The following is a 21,700-nucleotide window of genomic DNA, read 5'->3' as shown; positions in this document are numbered from 1 at the left end:
GGCCCACACTGACACCTGGTGGTCAGAGGCTAGAATGGCAGGGAACAGGAAGGATTGGTGAAATTTAAACTGTCGTCCTTTAGCAAATTTGATGTGAGAGAGAGAGAGAGCGAAGGAATGAGGGATGGAAATATAGTGATCATTCTTGTCTCGTCTCGTCATCTACCACTTATCCGGGGGTTGGGTCGCGGGGGCAGCAACCTAAGCAGGGAGGTCCAGACTTCCCTCTCCCCGGCCACTTCCACCAGCTCTTCCTGGGGGACCCCGAGGCGTTCCCAGGCCAGCCGACAGACATAGTCCCTCCAGCGTGTCCTGGGTCTTCCCTGGGACTTCTTCCCAGTGGGACGTGCCCAGAACACCTCACCAAGGAGGCGTGCCCGAGCCACCTCGGATGACCGAGCTTCTCACCCTATCTCTAAGGGAGAGCCCGGACACCCTGCGGATCGCGATCACATGTAGTGATCATTCTTCTTTGTGGAAATGCCTGCCATCTTTGAGAACATATAAAAAACTGTAACTTTGTCCAGAGCAGGAGTCTCCCAGAGGTTCCAGCAGAGCTAGCCTCAAGGTTCACTCCAACACTAATCCAGCACACCTGTCTGCTAGGGTTGGTCTACTGCAGAGGTCTTCAACCCTGGTCCTCAGGGACCCCCTGTCCTGCACATTTTAGATGTTTCCCTGCTCCAACACACCTGATTCAAATGAATGGGTCGTTATCTAGTTATGCAGAAGCCTGTTAACGACCATTCATTTGAATCAGGTGTGTTGGAGCAGGGAAACATCTAAAACGTGTAGGGCAGGGGGTCCCTGAGGACCAGGGTTGAAGACCTCTGGTCTACTGTACACAACCTTTCTCGGAGCGTCATCATCACTTACACCCCTGTCCTTAAACCAGCGTTTCTCCACCCCAGTCCTCGGGCCTCCCTGCCCTGCATGTTATAGAACAGGGGTTCCCAATCCTGGTCCTCGGGCCTCCCTGCCCTGCATGTTATAGAACAGGGGTTCCCAATCCTGGTCCTCGGGCCTCCCTGCCCTGCATGTTATAGAACAGGGGTTCCCAATCCTGGTCCTCGGGCCTCCCTGCCCTGCATGTTATAGAACAGGGGTTCCCAATCCTGGTCCTCGGGCCTCCCTGCCCTGCATGTTTTAGATGTTTCCTTGTTCCAACACACCTGATTCAAATGAATGGTCATTATCTTGTTACGCAGAAACCTGCTAACGATCCATTCATTTGAATCAGGTGAGTTGGAGCAGGGAAACATCTAAAACATGCAGGGCAGCGGGTCCCGAGGACCAGGATTGGGAACCCCTGTTCTAGATGTTTCCCTGCTCCAACACTCCTGATTCAAATGAATGGATCGTTATGATGCTCAGCAGAAGCCTGGTAACAAACATTCATTCGCCACCTGCGACTGAATCCTATTCACCACCACGACTTCTTCACCAAGGGAGACCACTTCAACTTCCCTTCTTGTAGTGTGGACTTCCTGTTGCTAAACCTCAGTTATTTCTAACTTCAGTCATCAACCACATGGGGAATTCTTGATTAGAATAATAATTCTAAGGAGATAAACACTTTAGGAAAATGGGAACATTTCCACCGGCACTTGTAGTGACACAACAACAGACTCACAGAATATTCAGCGAATGTTTAAAAAGACAGAGAGTGAGAACAGGGCGATGTTTGTCATCCCTGAGCAGGCGCAGAGGAGCGTCTATCGTGAGTTACCTGGAGACTGCATGTAGGACTGTGAGGGCGCCATGTATGAGGGGCGGGGGAGGAGAGGGGAGGAGGGCAGAGACATGGACACGCCCTTGGCCAGCCTCATCCTCCGGCTGGGGGTTCGAGAGCAGCGTGGCTCCTGAGGCTGCGATCCTTGGTCCCCAGCATCTCTACGATGAGCACTCTGGTGCCTGTTGGAGGCTTGGGGAGGAGAGATGTCTTCAGTTAGCAGGCACTTTCATCCAAAGCGACATCCACACAGATTATATATCTAACAGCCTTTCGGCTGTCAGAGTCAATAAACGGTAACATCTCTACTACACTGGTGGCATTACAGTGAAGACTGGCACTGGGCAGAGTCGGGGATTCAAGACAAACGGCAGGTTTGAGGAAGTTTAAAAGCACTTCAAGAAGTTGCTGACGTGTTGCGACTTTGCACTGAAAGAAAATCTAAATAATAATAATGTTAAAACTATGCACCCTAAACCTTGAATCTTCTGTATTTGACAGTGCTCTGTTGGTCGCTTTGGAAGAAAGCGTGTTAAACATGTAAATGTCAGAGCATTTCTTTCCTTCCGTAGGTCTCCCCTCTGTTAGAAAGCTTAGTGGCACGTCCAGACCTAACTGAACATGGGTACAAATAGACACGCTGTGACGACAGTATCTGGCTTCAGGGGGGAGAAACTTTCCACAGGTCCTTTCAGCTGCCCCCGGGCCTCCGCTCTTCTGGGAAACATATGCTCATCGTGTGTTCCTGCTAACGGTCACTACACAACTCTGTGGTGTGGGCATCAAAGCACTATGTCTTAACTCTGCTGAGGAGGGTACTGACACAAGCACGAGAAAATATATATTGAAAATGTTTGCAAAACGGTGCAAAATGTATAAATTATGCATGGCCCCTGTTCGACGAACATTCAGTTCTTTCTCTATCAAACCTTGTTAGAGGTAATCCTCCTTTTTCCTCATTACAGGACCAACGTACTCACAGTTCTGTTATAGGCCAATTTGACTGTGTTTTAGCAGTATTTCTCTGACACAATTCTCTTCTTACTCCTTGCCAGCAAGAGCAGAACAGCTAAATATTTGATGAGCAACATGTTCATTTATCTGTCTTGGGTCCAGATTTCTCCCCAGCTTCTGTTTGTCTTATGAAATCAACAATAATGCTGTTATCTATATCCAACGTTTCCCTGTAGTGTTATTAAAAGCCTTCAAGGAAACTGATGTTATATAGAAGTAATAGAAAAATCCACTGATGAAATAGCCCATGTAGGACCCTGCCGTTCCCAGTAGAACCCTAAGGTTCTGTAAAGTGTTTTGAACATTAAATGTTTCATTTCAATGAAAGTGTTTTATAGCCTGTAGTACCTTAGAGTAATTTTAATTATATTTTCAAAACTGAAACTCTAAAATGTAGGAATGCTGGAATCAGATGGGTCAACTACTGTTGCGATGCAGCCCTTCTGTTTACAAATTCTCCTCATCGACTAGTGATGCTTCTGGTCAGTATCACTAGATATTAGATAACGTTTGCTTTTTGATGTACATGTGTTCTGAATACATGTAAGCACATTGGCCATTTACACGTGTATTATTTATTAGAATGGTAATTAAGGTTGATCATATCACATGCCAGTACAAACATGGTTCAATCAAATTAGATGTAGATCTTACCAACCCTGAAAAGTTATGCATTTCAACGCAGTTTTAATGGGTCACGCTGTTTGTCGCAACTTCTCCTGACACACTTACTGAGTGATTGAAGCCCTTGAACACGCGCTCGCTCGTGAACTGGGCTAATTGAAACGGTTCTAAAGCACCGAGGGAAAGATTCAGCCACGCGCTGCATTCTATTAAGGACAAGTCCTACAAATGTGCAGGATCCATTTCAACACTGGGATGAGAATATATAACATTTACTAGAACGTTTTTTTTTTTTTTTTTTACTTTGGATCATCTGAATTTGGACAATTTTAACCTATTTTCTGCACTATTTCTTTGTCGCTGATTGTGTTAAGTACGTAGTAGCGTGATGGCGAAGTCACCTGGATCTCTCTTGCTCCTGTTCCCCTCTCCATCTCGGTTCTTTCCAAATACAGCTTTGAACATTTTCAGAATGTGATGGATTCTCTGATGGAAGTTTTCTAAAGAAAAAATATATAATTTAATCAAATCAATTATTAACACAAGTTAGCCTATTGTTCAACAACACAGTCAGATTGATGCTACGTGTGGATACTGCGGGGATATCGTTTTTTAAAGAAATTGAAGTAGCCTAGCCTAGAATAGGTTGTTTTCAAAAACATTTTTTTGATATTCAACGTACTAGCCTCTCTGTATTAAGCGTCTCATAATGTTATTATGTATGAATAACAATAGTGCATTTCTTCCATTTTCCATTTTCATAATCAAATAAGTACATTCCAATGATGACTCCGAAAACAAATCGATAACCCCCTACCTGTTAGAGGCAGAGTGTGACGTTCGATCCTCCAAGAAAGTACATGGCGCGAAAGGCACGCGCTCCTGGTCCTGTGTTCGGTGGATGAATGGAAGCGCGAGAGCGTGATCCGTGCTTGGAATCAGAACTTGAATAATGTGCCCTCGCGGATCGGTACAGCCTACGTTTATATTGACGGCTGTCCCCAAGGAGAATTACACAATGAAAACCTCAGACATTATGCTACCGACTTTCAGACAGAAATGTAACGACAGATGCCATTTTTTTATTTTACTTTTATACAATTTATTTAGTCGACATCGTGATAGACAGACAGATAAAGTGGTCAGTACATTTCCCACACTTGGAATGCTTTGTACATATTATGATGAGATCTTTAATCTTTACACAATTTCATCCGTGACATACATATCTTAGTGTTGGACACTACAGAGAACTGGGCATTTTGGTCAGTCACAATTGGTCACAACTTGAGAAAGTGATAAATAAATAATAAAAAAGAATTACTTAACACCAGAGCATACAAAGTCCACACATAGAATACAGAGATAAAACAATACAGGTTATGCGTCATTGAATAATTTATCTGTACAAATAGTATTTGACATTTCACATTAAGTATATAACTTCATTACACATTTTTGGCCAACTTACTAGGGAAAGGTATAACCTTTTAGCTTATTTCAACTCAAACATTTCCCCATCATCTCCTTTGCACATTTCTGCCCACCACAGCACCGACGCGCCTCGTTAACCCAACACAGTGCTTCTTCTTACCTAGGACAACTAACCGACGTTACACAGCACTCCGGAAAACAACGAGGTTCCTAATTCTGAATCACACACACATATGCAATCAGCGGCACATATGCGCACGTACAAACACACACACACGTAAATTGAGTTCAATATGGTGTTACAGTTCCCTAAACCCAGGAGTCGGGGGAGCCGGTGTACTGGTTCGCCCGCTGTGAAGGCCTCCGCGTGGTGGAGTAGAAATCCACGTAGTTGGTATTGGATTTGAGTGTCAGGGTCTGGGTGGCGTACCTTTCCGGCGCGTCCGGGGCAGGATCCTCCTGGTACGCATCCTCCTCGTAGCCTTGCGGAGACGACAGGTACATTCGGTAGTTGTTGAAAGTCGTCCGGTTCTCTGGTTCGTCGTAAAACGGCTCCTTGTTCTGATGGAAGGATCAACGCGCAATTGAACGTTCACATTTTCGATAAGCAGGCGCAAGAGCATTCCTCTAATGCCGTCCTAGTATATATATAACAATAGGCTTCGCAATGAGGGAGGTATTTGAACCTGTGCAAGCTCTCTTGATCTACAGTGAAGTGCTCCAACCACATAGCTTTAGCCACAAATTAACATTATTGTCGTAAATGAACGACACAAAATAACTCGGAGTGAGAAGCTATGGTGAGAAGTCTGTGAATGTCTTACTTGTGGCCGTATGAAGTCCTCTCTTGTTGGGGAACAATAGGAGCCTATAAAATAAGGTGTTTGTTTTTCTGATCCTGGAGGAGAAAACATACATCATAAATACAGACTTTAAAAAGGTGTCTCAAATCAAGCAACCTGATTGGCTCATAGCCATTGGTTCACTACTGTATGAGTGCGAGGAAAAAAACGTTAGCTCTAGCTAGCTAGAAAACAAACGAAATGAGCTATCAAACTGAAACGTTTAATGCTAACTTCGACCTAAAATTGTTAACTAGCTGTCACAACGGAAAAATGTAAGGTTAACTTCGACCCACGATAATTAGAGCTAACTAGGTTAACAAACCAAGTTTGAGCAAGCTAGCTAACAAAATGCCAACAAATTCAATTAATAAAGGAATATGCTAGCTGCTAGAGTGTACGTTGTACGATGAATTCTGCGCTTCTGTTATGTTCTACTTGACTTTAACCAAGTTCCCATTTTATTTTATTTTTTCCAGTTTTATGTAGTGAATCGGATCGGCAACATTACGACCTGCTCGCTGATGTTTCTGTAAACTGTTGTCTCCGTAGTAAGTATCAAGTTGCATAGATGACTGCGCCCTCTGGTTGTTGTAGCTGAGCCTGCGGATGCCTAGCATGGCTGGAGATGACGTGGCACTGCCGCCTGCAAGAACGACAGAGAACATTTTCTTTTCTTTTGGGGTTGGCTTAGTTGTTTGCCTGGGATTTAGTTCAGGGTTGGTATAGGTGTTGGGTCAGGGTTGGTATAGGTGTTGGGTCAGGGTTGGTTTAGGTGTTGGGTCAGGGTTGGTTTAGGTGTTGGTTCAGGGTTGGTATAGGTGCTGTGTAGAGGCTCTCACCTGTCTGGATAACAGGAGACATGTGGAGGGTGCTGGTGGGCAGGGTGGGCTGAGACCGATAGTGGTCCCGCTCCAAAGTGGACACCGGGGTGATGAAGTGAGTGTGTGTCCAGCCGTCCTGCAGAGCACAGCAGGGAGGAGACAGGCTTAGAACAGACTCTGACTCAGTACAGAGCAGAGGTGTTGTTAGACTGTTAAAACTCTACTGGGGCACAGGCCCCTAATTCATATCCCTTTTTTTCTTTCAAGCTTGCTGCGCACAATGCACTACTAGGCTATAGAAACTCCCCTTGCTTAACCCACTATACAACAGCTCAGGGATGCAAGTTTGATATCAGCTTTGGCAGGGACATCAATAGTTAATGCAAGTGCGCAATTTTTTTTCGCATTCATTTGAGCGCAAATACAGTTTTTTTGAGCTTCATGTAATATTGTTTTTATGTTTTAGTCAAAATAAGACGAACGGTAGGCCTATCATTTAGAAACTATCTTAAGTTTTGTAATGTTTTCTTATCCTACCTCAATTCTGACTTCTGTTCCGAGTCCAACACTTGGGGGGTATTCCAGAAAGCAGGTCATGTGACAGGTCATGTGACATACCCGGGTAAGTTAACTCCCAGCTGACACCCAGCGTTGTAGCAACATTGCCACTAGGTTGCTGCAACATTGTGAATCAGCTGCTGAGTTAATTTACCTGGTTATGTTGCATAATCTGTTACTGGAATACCCCCTGGACTCCTGTGTGCGTGCTGCAGTGGCTTTTTGGCAAGCTCAGAAGAGCGCGCTGACATGGAATATTGCATGCATTGGTTTGTGTTTTTGGTAGAACACTTTTACAAGCGTTCATTGGGATACTGCATAATAGGGCACAGCAGTGGTCTAACGATGCCCCTGGCACAGACACAGCACAGACACGGTACAGACACAGTTCAGACTCAGTAAAGACTCAGTACAGACTCAGACTCAGTACAGACTCAGATTCAGTACAGACTCAGTATAGACTCAGACTCAGTACAGACTCAGTACAGGCTCAGTATAGACTCAGACTCAGTACAGACTCAGACTCAGTACAGACTCAAACTCAGTACAGACTTGGTACAGACACAGTACAGACTCAGTATAGACTCAGTACAGACTCAGTACAGACTCAGTATAGACTCAGACTCAGTACAGACTCAGACTCAGTATAGACTCAGACTCAGTATAGACTCAGACTCAGTATAGACTCAGACTCAGTACAGACTCAGACTCAGTACAGACTCAGACTCAGTGTACAGAAGTACAGCAGGTGTTGAGGAAGTGGGTGAGGCCATGGCCATGCTCACCTGTCTGTAGAGGGAGCGCAGGTCTCTGTACTGCCACAGAGTGTTCAACACCTGGCCTGCAGCCTTCACCACCTTCACAGAGTACCTGGGAAAGGAACAAGAAGTTACAGGAACTTCTCCTTCCTCCAGCCCAGACAGGAAGTTACACACATCTGCCTTTGCTCTCTCCACCCCCCTTTCCCAGCCCAGACAGGAAGAGCTGCGTGTACTGTATCATGAGGGGTTATCACTGTATGCATTGCTGTGGGGATGACATGGCATGTTGTATAAGCAGAGATTGTGAAATTACACATCCTTTACTCAAGTATGTACACATACTTATGTTTAAAAAGATTCATCAAGTACTCTTGAATGTAAATTTCCCCTCCAAAAGAATTCCTAACAGAAAACACTTTTTGTTTTCTGATTTGTTCTACCTTTCCAAAACCTTTTTTCAAAACTTTTTCAAAACTTTTGGAGAGGAGAGAACAGAATCCTTTTATTTTTTTATTTTTTTTACTATTCAAAAAATCTGTTTTCGGCATTTCAAAACTTTTTTCAAAAACCAGTGGAGAGGAGAGAACAGAGAAACCTTTTTTTTAATTATAAAAAAATAAATAAAAAATTCAACCTTTTGAAACTTTTCTTTCACACAAAGGAAAGGAGATAATGTAGTAATGCGTGCCTGTACCCCTTCCCCCTGCCCTTGCTGATGTGGACCAGCTTCTCGATGCCCCCCGTGTCAGCCAGGGACTTGGCGTTCTCCGTGTTCCTGCTGGTGACCTCGTGCAGCGTGCAGCAGATGGACGCCAACGTGTCGTCAGACAGCAGAGAGGGGCTGGACCCTGGGAGACGGTTCACCAGGTCACGCATGGCGTACTTACCTGACACACACCCACACACACACACACAGGGAGACACACACAGGGAGACACACACACAAGGTTTGATAGTTCAGCACCTTTCCAATAATCAATTCCATCAATATCCCAACTCAAACAGACAAAACCTCATGAAGCTCCGCCCACGCTTCACCCAGAGGGCCTGACTGACCTATGAGCTCCTTGTTCCTGCTGTCCAGGGCCATGTTCCTGAGGGCCGTGGACACAGAGCAGACCACACGGTCGTTGTCCATCCTCAGCAGCTCCACCAGGATGGGCAGGCCCTTCTCCTTACGCACCGCCGCACGGATGTACGCCGCAAACTGGGATGGAGACACACACACATTCTCTTATACTTACTGAATATCCATCTCACACACACTCTCTCTCTTTCTCACACACACACACACACACACACACACACAAACACTCTCTCACACTTACACACTGTCTCTCTCTCTCTCTCTCTCTCTCTCTCTCTCTCTCTCTCTCTCTCTCTCTCTCTCTCTCTCTCTCTCTCTCTCTCTCTCTCTCTCTCTCACACACACACACAAACAGTCTCTCACACACTCACACTCTCTCTCTCCCTCACACACCTTCCAGTTGCCGGCAGACAGGTTCTGCAGGGAGCCTGCGGAGCCCTCCAGGGTGGCAGGGTTGGAGCTCTCGGCCAGCAGGCCCAGGTAAGGCTTCACCACGGCCGGGTGCCACAGCATCTCAGCCCCCTTAGGAGACTTGGAGAAGCCAGGGATGGGTCCCACGCCGTCCCACTGGAGACACACACACACACACACACTGGTGTCTGGGGAGTGGGAAAGAAGTGGCTGTTCCTGTGAAGTGATTCCTATCTAAGCTGACTGAGTCAAAACATCAGAGCTGTCCTGACTCAAGTCCTGAATAGTAAAGTGTTTTTTTGTCATTTCAGGACCTTTCATCATGTCAGTCTCACAGCGTCCTGCCCCATTACCTTCCCGTCCAGCCACTCCCTCTTCTTCTTCTTCCTCATGCGGCCCCAGCAGAGGTAGTCGTAGTCTTGGCTGGCCGAGCCGAAGCCCAAGAGCCCGTCCACTTCCTGGACCCCCAGCAGACGGGACGAGGGCATCTCAATCTCCAGCCGGTAAGAAAGGTTCCTCAGCGTGCACACGCAGTTCTCCACTATCTGCAGGGGACGCATTTCAGTGACGCACACCCATATGAACCTTTACATATGCATAAGCGTGTATATATATATATATATCATATATTTATCTTTGTATTTATATATGAATATATCTTTCTAGGTTGGCAGAGCAAGACACAGCAGGGAGTTATAATAAATCAACACACATAAGTAGTCCCCACTACTCGCAGTAAAGAAATGAGTCAAATCCGGTCCAGACCCACACAGTGTCTATACACTGACCCCTGACACCTGACCCCGGGGCGGTGACACACCTTGCTGTCAAAGTCGGAGGTGTGGACGCAAGCCTTGATGACATAGAGGAGGGAGTCGACCAGCCCCTCACTGCAGCGCAGCTGACCCCTCGCCTCCTCCCCGGCTGAACTGAGGTTCCTGGGGACCACACACACACACACCACACACACACACACACACACAAACCACACACACACACACCACACACACACACACACACACACCACACACACACACACCACACACACACCACACACACACACGCACACACACCACACACACACACACCACACACACCACACACACACACACTCTCTTGTCACACATAAACAGTGACAGTGGGTGTTCACCCTCCTCTGTCCTGAGCTGCAGTACCTCACTTCAACCACAAGGTGGCTTCAAAACTGCCCGGATACAGCGCAGCGCTTAGAGACTGCTTGTCCAATAGAATTACAGGCCATACATTTCAGACAGCTATGGCAGGTGCCAGGCAGGACACAGACTACATAACACCACTGACACACGGCAGCCACAAGCCAGCACCTGTACATTCTCCAGGTGGCTGAGCACGTGTGGATGAAGGTAAGCGACCGTTTGGAAACTCCCTCACGACGGCGCTGACCCCTTCTGACCCCTGCTGACCCCTGCTGACCCCTGCTGACCCCTGCCATCCTGGGTCTCCTGCTTTACTTTCTACATGAACCATTTGAACGATCGCTTTGGATAACAGCGTCAGCTGAATGGATGAAATGTCATGTGGACACCAGGATCACTACAACCATTTGTAGGACATGAGGGGGGCTGGCTGAAAGATGTCAGACCCAGCATGCTCCAGGGGACATCTGTCTGGTCTGCCCTGGTCTTACCAGGAACTTCACCTGCCTCTGGGGGGGGCTGGGGCTGGGGGGGGTCTCACCTGAGGCAGCCGGTGGTGTTGCGGAGCAGCAGGGAGGAGTGGACCTTGAGGGCGTGGTCGCGGTGCGCTCCGCTGCTCCAGCCGGAATGGGGGATGACCACAGTACTGGTCAGGGTGCTCAGAGCATCCCTGATGATGGTCATCTTCACTGCGTCGCAGGAAGACAGGTTCCACAGCACCCCTGCGACACCAAGGAGACGAGGCTGTGGTGAGGTCTGGAGCGATCGGATACACACACACACCCTCACACAGAGACACAAACACAGATACACACACACCCACCAGTGACCAGCTCTCTGACGTCGTTGTCGGTGGTTTTCCTCAGCAGACGCAGCAGCGCTGGAACGCCCCCGCAGTTCCTCAGCGCCACCTTGTTGTGGTCGGTGGCCTTGCCGTACACCAGGTTCCTGAGCGCGCCGCACGCGCTCCTCTGCACCTCCCCCGCCTTGTGGTCCAGCAGGTCCACCAGGTGCTGAATGCCCCCCAGGTGACACACCTGGGCAGGGAGGGAGGGACACCTGTCACCAGTCACTGACACACCTGTCCCCTAAACACACCTGTCACCTGTTCTGTACTAGGACGATAGCAGACGTTACTCACCACACACACACAACTCTGAGGTAAATCACACAAGCATTAAGAAAGCAAAACAGAATAGATTTTGTGCCTTCTTTTCAAAATCACTTCAGAACTACATTTTAAAAGCAACTTTCCCCCTGAATGAACCCAGTAGAGTACGAGGCTGCTCTCCCTGCCCACCTCCACCTTGACCCTGTTGTCTCCGTAGCAGAGGTGCTGCAGGTAGGCTGCAGCGTTGGCCTGGACAGAGGGGAAGTGATGCTGCAGCATGTGGATGACCTCCGGCAGCTCTGGGTCACGCCACGCAAACTCCCTGGAGCGGGGGGGGGGGGGGGGGGGAGATGGAGAGTAAAAGTGAGCCTTCCCTGTGAAACAGTTTGTTGACGTGTGGTGTGTGTGTGTGTGTGTGTGGGTATGTGTGTGTGTGTGTGTACCTGGGGTCCTTGTGGATGCTGTCGATGGAGGGGGACCTGGTGGCTGTTCTGTCGGGGTAGGCCAGCTCGACCAGTCCCTGCTGGGAGACCCTGTAGGGGTCTGGGTACAGGCCGTAGCTGCTCTGGTAGGGCAAGGTGCTGCAGTGGCTGCTGGCTCTCTGCAGGGTCCCCATCCCTGCACACACACACGCTTAGGACTGCCTCACATGCTCCACTCACGCTTAGGACTGCCTCACATGCTTCACACACGCTTAGGACTGCCTCACACGCTCCACACACGCTTAGGACTGCCTCACACGCTCCACACACGCTTAGGACTGCCTCACACGCTCCACACACGCTTAGGACTGCCTCACACGCTCCACACACGCTTAGGACTGCCTCACACGCTCCACACACGCTTAGGACTGCCTCACATGCTTCACTCACGCTTAGGACTGCCTCACATGCTTCACACACGCTTAGGACTGCCTCACATGCTTCACTCACGCTTAGGACTGCCTCACATGCTTCACTCACGCTTAGGACTGCCTCACATGCTTCACTCACGCTTAGGACAGCCTCACACGCTCCACACACGCTTAGGACTGCCTCACATGCTTCACTCACGCTTACGACTGCCTCACACGGTCCACACACGCTTAGGACTGCCTCACACGGTCACACACGCTTAGGACTGCCTCACACGGTCCACACACACACGCTTAGGACTGCCTCACACACTCCACACACACCCCAAAATGTGCTCTCACACTTCTAACATTACAGCTTCTGACAAGGTGATATTTGTTCACTATCTCCCCTCCTCTTCCACCCTCCCTTCCTCTCATCTAACCCTTATTGTGATACTCTCTCTCATCTCTTTCTTGTCTCCCTCGTCTATTGTGTTCAGCTGAGTAGTTATCTCCCTATCCCTCGCTTCTCTCTTTTCACCTCCTCATCCTCACCCCTCCCACCCTCTCATTCTCCCTCCCTCTCATCCTCCCTCCTCCCTCCCTCTCATCCTCCCTCCTCCCTCCCTCTCATCCCCCTCCCTCCCTCCCTCACATCCTCACTCCCTCTCATCCTCCCTCCCTCTCATCCTCCCCCCTCCCTCCCCAGAGTTTTTACAGACTGTCTGGAAGAAAAATAGTGATCTAATGAAAAACGCAGAAAAAAGAGTTGCTTCACTGCCTCTCCATGTAACCAGTGTTGCTGTCCTGTCCCTGCTGTCAGATGGAGAGGAAACATCATCTCAACTACACACTGAATGTGTGTGAATGTGTATGCATGTATTTGTGTGTGTGTATGCGTGTCTGTGAGTGTGTGTGTCTATATCTGTGTGTATCTGTGAGTGTCTGTGTGCCCCATGGCGTCCCTGCAGTGCTGCAGTACCTGTGCAGGGCCTGTAGAGGGCGCTGTGGGAGGGGCTGTGGTAGAGCGGGCTGGGGTAGGAGCGCTCGGTGTAAACAGGAGTGAGGTGGCAGTCTGGAGACATGGCTGCCTCCTGCTGGCTGGGGTGGGAGATGTAGGAGCTGTGAAGACCTGGAGGAGACACACACACACACACACGAGCACATACACACAACACACACGAGCACATACACAACCGCATGAGCACACACACGCACAGGGCCTGGTAGTCTAGCTCTGCCGTGGTACCTGTAGAGAGGGGATTGTTGTTCAAGGAAGACAGGAAGAGGGAAGGAAGGCCACAGAGTAGCTGTGTTCGCTGCATGACCCTGAGGTTGTGTGATATCTGAGGTACACAACAGCGAACAAGCAACATGTCGAGGGAACATACAGGCTTGTTTTCTCTCTGTCACGTCCATATTGCTCATTTTAATTTAGCGATAAACCCCCCCAGACCCCCAGAGGGGAGCAAGGTTATGTAAGCAGGATGTGGGTCAGTGGGATGGGCAGAAAGCCACGAGGGACACATCCTGCATCACTGTGGCAACAGATACACTCAGCATCTAAAATCTGACTGAGGGGAATATAATCCCTCCACACAGAGAACCACATAGATACTACCCACTGTTTATTTGTGTGTGTGTGTGTGTGTGTGTTAGACCTGTGAGGCTGTCGGGTCTGGACAGGGTGCTTCTCTCGTAGCGGGCGTAGGGGTCGGCGCCGTAGGGGAGGGGCTGTGTCTGGCGGGGGAGGGTGGAGCCAAACTGCTGCGGCACGGCTGTCATACAGGACCTCAGAGGAGACACGGACAAGCCCCGCCCCTCCACCAGGGACAGGGAGGAGCCCAGGCGCCCGGCCACGCCCGGGGGGGAGGTGGCGGGGGCGCGAGAGCCGGGACGCCCCCCGTTCCTCTGGGAGGGGGAGTAGAGCTGGGGGGGCGGGGAGGAGGGGGGCGAGGGGCAGGAGGGGGGCATGGTGGTGCCGGGGAAGACGCTGGCCAGTGGTTTGGGCTCAGTGAGGATGGGCGAGCCGTAGGCACTGCCCTGGGAGGTGCGGAGCGACACACGGGAGGGGGACACCGTGCCCCCCGGGCCCCCCGGAGACTGGCCGCTGGAGGGCAAGGAGCCGATCCGCCTCATCACCCGGCCAGACGCCGACGCCTGGGGAGGGGAGGGATGTGACATGAAATGTCATGGTAGAGGCAACATTCAAAAGTGGGACATAAAGAATGAAAGGTGGATTTACATTGAAGAGAGACAGACAGAAGGGGTAGGGTGGGGGTGGAGGGCAGACAGGAGGTGATGGGAAGAGAGTGAGAGAGGAGAGAAGAGGAGGAGCGAGGGGGCCTACCTGCCCGGACGCCTGGCCCTCGGCCCGGGGGCTCCTGCACAGGGAGCCCCGGGGGCCGGAGCGGACCAGGTTCTGAGCGCTGTAGAAGCTCACGCTGCTGTCATGGTAACCGCTGTCCGCGTAGGACGCCATCTGGACGGAGTGAGGCCCTGACACTGAGGACAGAGGATACACACAGCTACACACACTGCTACACACACAGCTACACACACAGCTACACACAGCTACACACACAGCTACACACACTGCTACACACTGCTACACACACAGCTACACACACTGCTACACACTGCTACACACACTGCTACACACACAGCTACACACTGCTACACACTGCTACACACACAGCTACACACAGCTACACACACAGCTACACACACTGCTACACACTGCTACACACTGCTACACACACTGCTACACACTGCTACACACTGCTACACACACAGCTACACACACAGCTACACACACTGCTACTCACTGCTACACACACAGCTACACACTGCTACACACACAGCTACACACACAGCTACACACTGCTACACACACTGCTACACACACTGCTACACACACTGCTACACACTGCTACACACTGCTACACACACTGCTACACACTGCTACACACTGCTACACACACAGCTACACACACTGCTACTCACTGCTACACACACAGCTACACACTGCTACACACACAGCTACACACACAGCTACACACTGCTACACACACTGCTACACACACTGCTACACACACTGCTACACACTGCTACACACAGCTACACACTGCTACACACTGCTACACACACTGCTACACACACTGCTACACACACTGCTACACACTGCTACACACTGCTACACACAGCTACACACTGCTACACACTGCTACACACACTGCTACACACACTGCTACACACACTGCTACACACAGCTACACACTGCTACACACTGCTACACACAGCTACACACTGCTACACACTGCTACACACTGTTACACACACTGCTACATGTGCTCAATCAGAGCTTGATTTATTTTTATTAATATATTTTTTTTCTATTCAGTTGGAAGCATTCCGAACTGTTTTCCACGTTCACTTATTTATTGACAACTTTAATATATGTCAATATGTTTGTACTTATACTTTGTAAGTATAACAAAAAAGGAGGGATTGTACGAGGATTTATGCAGTAGTTTAGTGATGTATTTGTCATCATGTCAACATGATAGTGGCTTTCTGTGTTATATAACGTTTGATCTCACAATCCATCCCTCCATCTATCTATCTCTACATCCTCTCCTCCATCCCTCCCTCCATTCTATCTATCTCTACATCCTTTCCTCCATCCCTCCCTCCATTCTATCTATCTCTACATCCTTTCCTCCATCCCTCCCTCCATTCTATCCTCCCTACATACATCCTTTCCTAAACTGTTTCTTCCCTCTCTCTCTCTCTCTCTCTCTCTCTCTCTCTCTCTCTCTCTCTCTCTCTCTCTCTCTCTCTCTCTCTCTCTCTCTCTCTCTCTCTCTCTCTCTCTCTCTCTCTCTCTCTCTCTCTCTCTCTCTCTCTCTCTCTCTCTCTCTCTCTCTCTCTCTCTCTCTCTCTCTCTCTCTCTCTCTCTCTCTCTCTCTCTCTCTCTCTCTCTCTCTCTCTCTCTCTCTCTCTCTCTCTCTCTCTCTCTCTCTCTCTCTCTCTATCCCTGCCACAGCTGTGGAGCAACACCAGTAAGTGGGTCATCCTGCTTTTGAGGAAGTGTGTAAGATTCTACAGCCCCACGGGCAGCTTGCGTTGGCTTAATCAACGTAGCAAACCGATTAACGTGACCTGGCTATTTATGTTCAGCGTGTCATTTACAGCGGGTTAACAAAATCACTGACGGTGTAGAACAATGCAAGGGTTTCAGCGGTGAGGTTCTGTTTGGAACCCAGACGGGGCCTTCTCTATCTGACCAGCGATGATACGGAGAGTCACTGGAAACTGGGTTCTGCCTCTTTTCTAACAAACGGGTTATTTTGTAAGAGAGTTGTGGAATCCTCTGATGTTAGATCTTTATTAACTACTCACTGTGACTCCCTCACTCACTCCTCCCCTCTGTCTGCTAGACAAGCACCTTATTATTAGAAGTATTAGAGATGTACCCTCACTGTCATGAAGGGACACTCTCTCTGGCTCCCCGGGGTAGAGCCCCTCGTCGCCCCGGAACAGGCGAGAGGGGGAGGGTGGCCCTGCCTCCCCCCCACCAGGGCGTGCCTCCCCCACTCCAGACGCATCTGACCGACAGAACAACAAACAAGATGGCGTCACCTCCCTGCCCCCTGAGTCTGGCCCCGTCTAAACACCTGGGCTGACCAGCATCCCTGCTGTCCAGGTGGAAGTGTTGGATGTTGGTAGGGTTGGACGGCATGGCACACACTGCAGTTACTCTGGGAACATCAGGTCAGGGGTGGAGGATGTGATGGAACATCAGGTCAGGTGTGGAGGATGTGACGGGCACTCACCTGCTGATCGCCAGTTGAAGGACTTCTCAGATGAGCTGGAGGAGAGGAGGAGAGGACAGGCGGGAGGAGAGGAGGAGAGGACAGGGGGGAGGAGGGGAGGAGAGGACAGGGGGGAGGAGGGGAGGAGAGGACAGGGGGGAGGAGGGGAGGAGAGGACAGGGGGGAGGAGGGGAGGAGAGGACAGGGGGGAGGAGGGGAGGAGAGGACAGGGGGGAGGAGGGGAGGAGAGGACAGGGGGGAGGAGGGGAGGAGAGGGGAGGATGAAACAGGACAGGAAAAGAGAGGAGGAGAGAAAATGGATATCAGCACATGCATGGCAGATCACACACCCAAGACAGGACGGTTATCACGATCAAGACAGGACGGATATCACGATCAAAACAGGACGGTTATCACGATCAAGACAGGACGGATATCACGATCAAGACAGGACGGTTATCACGCTCAAGACAGGACGGATATCACGATCAAGACAGGACGGTTATCACGATCAAGACAGGACGGTTATCACGATCAAGACAGGACGGTTATCACGATCAAGACAGGACGGATATCACGATCAAGACAGGACGGTTATCACGATCAAGACAGGACGGTTATCACGATCAAGACAGGACGGATATCACGATCAAGACAGGACGGTTATCACGATCAAGACAGGACGGTTATCACGATCAAGACAGGACGGTTATCACGATCAAGACAGGACGGTTATAACGATCAAGACAGGACGGTTATCACGATCAAGACAGGACGGATATCACGATCAAGACAGGACGGATATCACGATCAAGACAGGACGGTTATCACGATCAAGACGCGTCACAAACAAGTGATCTATCCCCCAGCAGCATGCAGCAGGGGTCATCACTGTGCGTACCTGCTGCTGTCGCCGCCCAGAGACTCTGCTCCCAGCATGCATCTCTCCAGCTGGCTGGCCACAATCTGGCGCTCCTCCTCCAACTCTCGGGTCAGACGCTCAAACTGCAGCTCCTACGGAGACAGGAAACGATCAAACCAAGGAGTCAGGGCAGTCTGTCTGGATGAAGAAAGGTGGAGGGGGAACACAGAAAGGTCTGGAAAACACACCAGGGGACACTGAATAATCAGCGTAGATCAACTGCAACATCAGAGTTCAATCTCCTCTCTCTCTATCCCCTTAATTTCCTGTCATTCCTCTGTCTATCTCAATAAAGCAGAAAATGATTTACAAATATATATAAAAAAAATGTAGGGACTAAAAATGTTGCATATTAAGCAGAGATGACCAACTGAAGGACACGGTCAGAAATAACCCACTGTTCGCCACAGTAATCTTGAGGAAAAGCCTGCGGCCCAAGAATGACGTTGAAGGACATAATCCAAATATGTGTCTTACAAAAGAGGCTTTGTTGTATTTGGGTCAGCCGTGCTCTTCAGAGAGCAGCACAGCATCTAAAGACATGGCCCTGGATCCTGGACAAGGGTGACCAAGATGACCATGTCTTCTCACCCAGATCCCAGATCCTGGGCTGGGTGTGCTCCTCTGGCCTGGGTGGCACGGTTACAAATTGAAAACTGAGATAAGACAGACAAACCCAGAAGAGAAGCTGGATGTTCCCACGGAGACAGGACTACATGTTCCCACGGAGACAGGACTACATGTTCCCACGGAGACAGGACTACATGTTCGACAGAATGCACGTCTACATTATCAAACTAAATTTGGATAAAATGTCAGAAAAGTCCTTCTGTTGTGATGACGAGCCTCCAGCAGAAGGAACAGATCTTCCCAGTGTGTGTCAGAGTGTGCAGCTGCCAGCCTCATGCCAAGCACCGCCAGTCAGCGTCCTGCACCAGCTGCGTTGTAGCGTGAAAGAAGTTGCTTCTCATTGTCTGTTGTCATAAAGAGTGTCTTGTCTGTGGAGAGGGACTGATTCTCTCCATGTTCTTCTCCTACAGGTCAACCAGACTAGCTCACAGACCCACACACTCCAAAACCCCCCGGTGCAAACACATGGCCGATCAAAACGCCACAGCTTTAAGAACTAGAAACACCATGGATATTCCAGCACATGGTTAAGCAGGGAGGGTTGGATAGAATCATTAAAAAGAAAAGAACCGTCTGAATGAAAGGTTCTCAACAGAACCATCATCAGGGTTGTTGCGTTCCATTTAAAACCTCAGGAGTATTCTGAGTTCCAAACAACAGACATAAAGCTCATGAAGGGATCTTTTCTAAACTTACAGAAGGTTCTATCTGGAACCCTTTTACATGGGGTTCTTGGATTAAAACGTGTGGAGTGATTAAGATACAGGCTGTCAACACGTCTGACAGCAGAAAACACAGAACAAAAGCCTCAGAAGTGTGACTCCTCAGTAGTGGAGCCTGCGCTGCACAACACCAGGCGGCTACACTCATAGCCTCACAGAAGGTCGTAGAAATCTACCCAGCCACTTTACATTAACACTGAAAAATAACACAACTCACTTTTTTTCAGAAGGTCCGATACGTTTTTTATTTGTATGTCGATCTTGCTTGGTTTCCACAAATAAATGTCATGAAACGCCTACGTAAAACATGCCAGCTTTGCCTGCCTCAGCCGGCACACACTAGAGATTTATAGAGACGGTTGAAGTTTGGGCAGGACGATGTCATTTGATTGAACCAGCTCTTCTTTTCTGACATCAGCTCAGCGATGCTGAGGAGAGCAGTTCAGTGTTGAGTCCAGTTTGAGCAGCAGTCTGCAAGGAGAGCTGCTCACATCACACACACAACACACTGCTCACATCACACACACACACAACACACTGTTCACATCACACACACACACAACACACTGTTCACAGTACACACACACAACACACTGTTCACATCACACACACACAACACACTGTTCACATCACACACACAACACACTGTTCACAGTACACACACACAACACACTGTTCACATCACACACACACACAACACCGGGGAATGAGCAAACCCAGTCAAGCCAAGGTCTTCTCTACTCTGAGGAATCCCAGTCTCTCAGATCCTGCAGTATGCTCACTCATGTCATATTTTCTAAACAAACATATGCTTACTCCTGAAAGGCTCAAAATGCAGTTCAGACCTCAGGTCTACACAGCCTCTGCAGATTGCAATAATGCTCATCAGCAGAAACGACCAGGGTAGGGAGTGGACACACAACATGCTGACAGACAAGATCTGAACAAGAGAGACACGAGACCCGACCTGCTGGTTGCTGCATGTCATGTTTGGGTACAGGGACCACAACATGGTGAGGAAAGGAGAAAGACAAACATGGAGGAAGGGAGAGAAATAGTATCCACAGAGAGGGGGGGGGCAGAGGGGGAGGGAGAGAGTGGGGAGGGAGAGAGAGGGGGAGGGAGAGAGTGGGGAGGGAGAGAGAGGGAGAGGGAGAGAGAGAGGGGAGAGAGGGGGAGGGAGAGAGAGAGGGGAGGGAGAGAGAGAGGGGAGAGGGAGAGAGAGAGGGGAGGGAGAGAGAGTGGGGAGAGAGAAAGAGAGAGAGAGAGAGAGAGAGAGAGAGAGAGAGGGAGGGAGGGAGAGAGAGAGGGGGAGAGAGAGGGGGAGGGAGAGAGAGAGAGAGGGGAGAGGGGAGGGAGAGAGGGAGAGAGGGGAGAGAGAGAGAGAGAGAGGGGGGGGGAGAGGTTACTGAACCTGCTCTTTCACTGAGGCTAGGAGATTAGTGGTGGTGGTGGAGGACGTGTCGGGCTGAAGGCTCTGGACACTCGGTCCGTCTCTGGACGGTGTTGGTGCTTCCCCGTGGCCGGTACCTCCCTCCATCTCTGCCCTCTGCTTCGAGGCGGGCGGGATGCGTAACCCCTGCCCCCTGCAAAGGATATGCACCGCCGGTCACACCGACAGACACCAACAACGCATCGCGTTAAGACATCGTGTCAAGTGCAGAGCCGTGCAATGTCAAAATATCATCGCATACTACTTTGTCATTCAGTGTGGTGTATGAAAGACTTAACGATAAACATTTGGACGGCTAGCCTCCCATGCCACGGGTGTACAGATGAATATAAAGCTTATAGAACCATGCCTGCTGTGATGGTGTATGGAAAATCAGTCTTACCGAACAACACATTTGAATGACTACAATTGTAGAGGTAAATTATGCAATTGCACGGCTAACACACATAGGTTTCTATTCTGCAACAGCTGCATAAACTATAAGTGACGAGCAGGCACAATTTCTTACCAGCCAGATGTTGATTTGACCTATTTGGTCAGCAAGAATCCATCACCGCCAATACGAGGAAACGTTACGGCTACATTGTACATGCAATGCTATTTTGACAGCGCAGCACATGCATTCAAAATATATTTTCCAACATGCACAGCCTGTCGGCCGGAGATTTTATCGAGTCTGATATTACCAATATCTATTTGCCATACTCGTCCACCCAACCACCAGCGGTTAAAGGAGTAGAATGTGACG

The 21,700-nt window shown here is 49.5% G+C and overlaps 2 protein-coding genes and 1 long non-coding RNA gene across 3 annotated transcripts in view; 1 reads left to right on the top strand and 2 right to left on the bottom strand.

The window, feature by feature from the left end:
* LOC146260617 (protein TANC1-like) overlaps positions 1-4,224 on the bottom strand; it is a 41,931-nt gene extending 37,707 nt beyond the window's left edge. The window contains 3 exon segments of the mRNA XM_084668562.1: positions 1,730-1,924; positions 3,772-3,870; positions 4,188-4,224. Coding sequence (XP_084524688.1) covers positions 1,730-1,924; positions 3,772-3,835 — 259 coding nt within the window. The 5' untranslated portion in view covers positions 3,836-3,870; positions 4,188-4,224.
* Positions 4,225-4,449: 225 nt separating this feature from the next.
* On the bottom strand, positions 4,450-21,664 carry LOC146260615 (plakophilin-4-like). Its single transcript, XM_084668324.1, has 22 exons — positions 21,461-21,664; positions 20,914-21,085; positions 18,127-18,239; positions 17,247-17,281; positions 16,893-17,018; positions 14,759-14,913; positions 14,070-14,568; positions 13,391-13,540; positions 12,017-12,191; positions 11,763-11,895; positions 11,286-11,499; positions 11,004-11,184; positions 10,108-10,225; positions 9,641-9,832; positions 9,270-9,443; positions 8,846-8,996; positions 8,484-8,676; positions 7,814-7,898; positions 6,489-6,606; positions 6,161-6,292; positions 5,629-5,702; positions 4,450-5,365 (listed from the first exon to the last, which is right to left on the bottom strand). The coding sequence occupies exons 2-22, from the start codon at positions 21,037-21,039 to the stop codon at positions 5,114-5,116; spliced, it is 3,396 nt and encodes a 1,131-aa protein (XP_084524450.1). The 5' UTR covers positions 21,040-21,085; positions 21,461-21,664; the 3' UTR covers positions 4,450-5,113.
* LOC146260616 (uncharacterized) lies at positions 5,382-8,628 on the top strand. The gene is made up of 3 exons (XR_014724785.1): positions 5,382-5,921; positions 6,126-6,197; positions 8,516-8,628. It is a non-coding gene; the product is annotated as an uncharacterized LOC146260616 (long non-coding RNA).
* Positions 21,665-21,700: the final 36 nt, after the last annotated feature.

The sequence above is a fragment of the Hypomesus nipponensis genome, chromosome 12, assembly GCF_054491055.1.
Source record: "Hypomesus nipponensis isolate SF chromosome 12, ASM5449105v1, whole genome shotgun sequence".
Taxonomy (NCBI): Eukaryota; Metazoa; Chordata; class Actinopteri; order Osmeriformes; family Osmeridae; genus Hypomesus; species Hypomesus nipponensis.
Note: the sequence above shows the minus strand (reverse complement) of the source record. Positions and strands in the feature narration are given on the sequence as shown.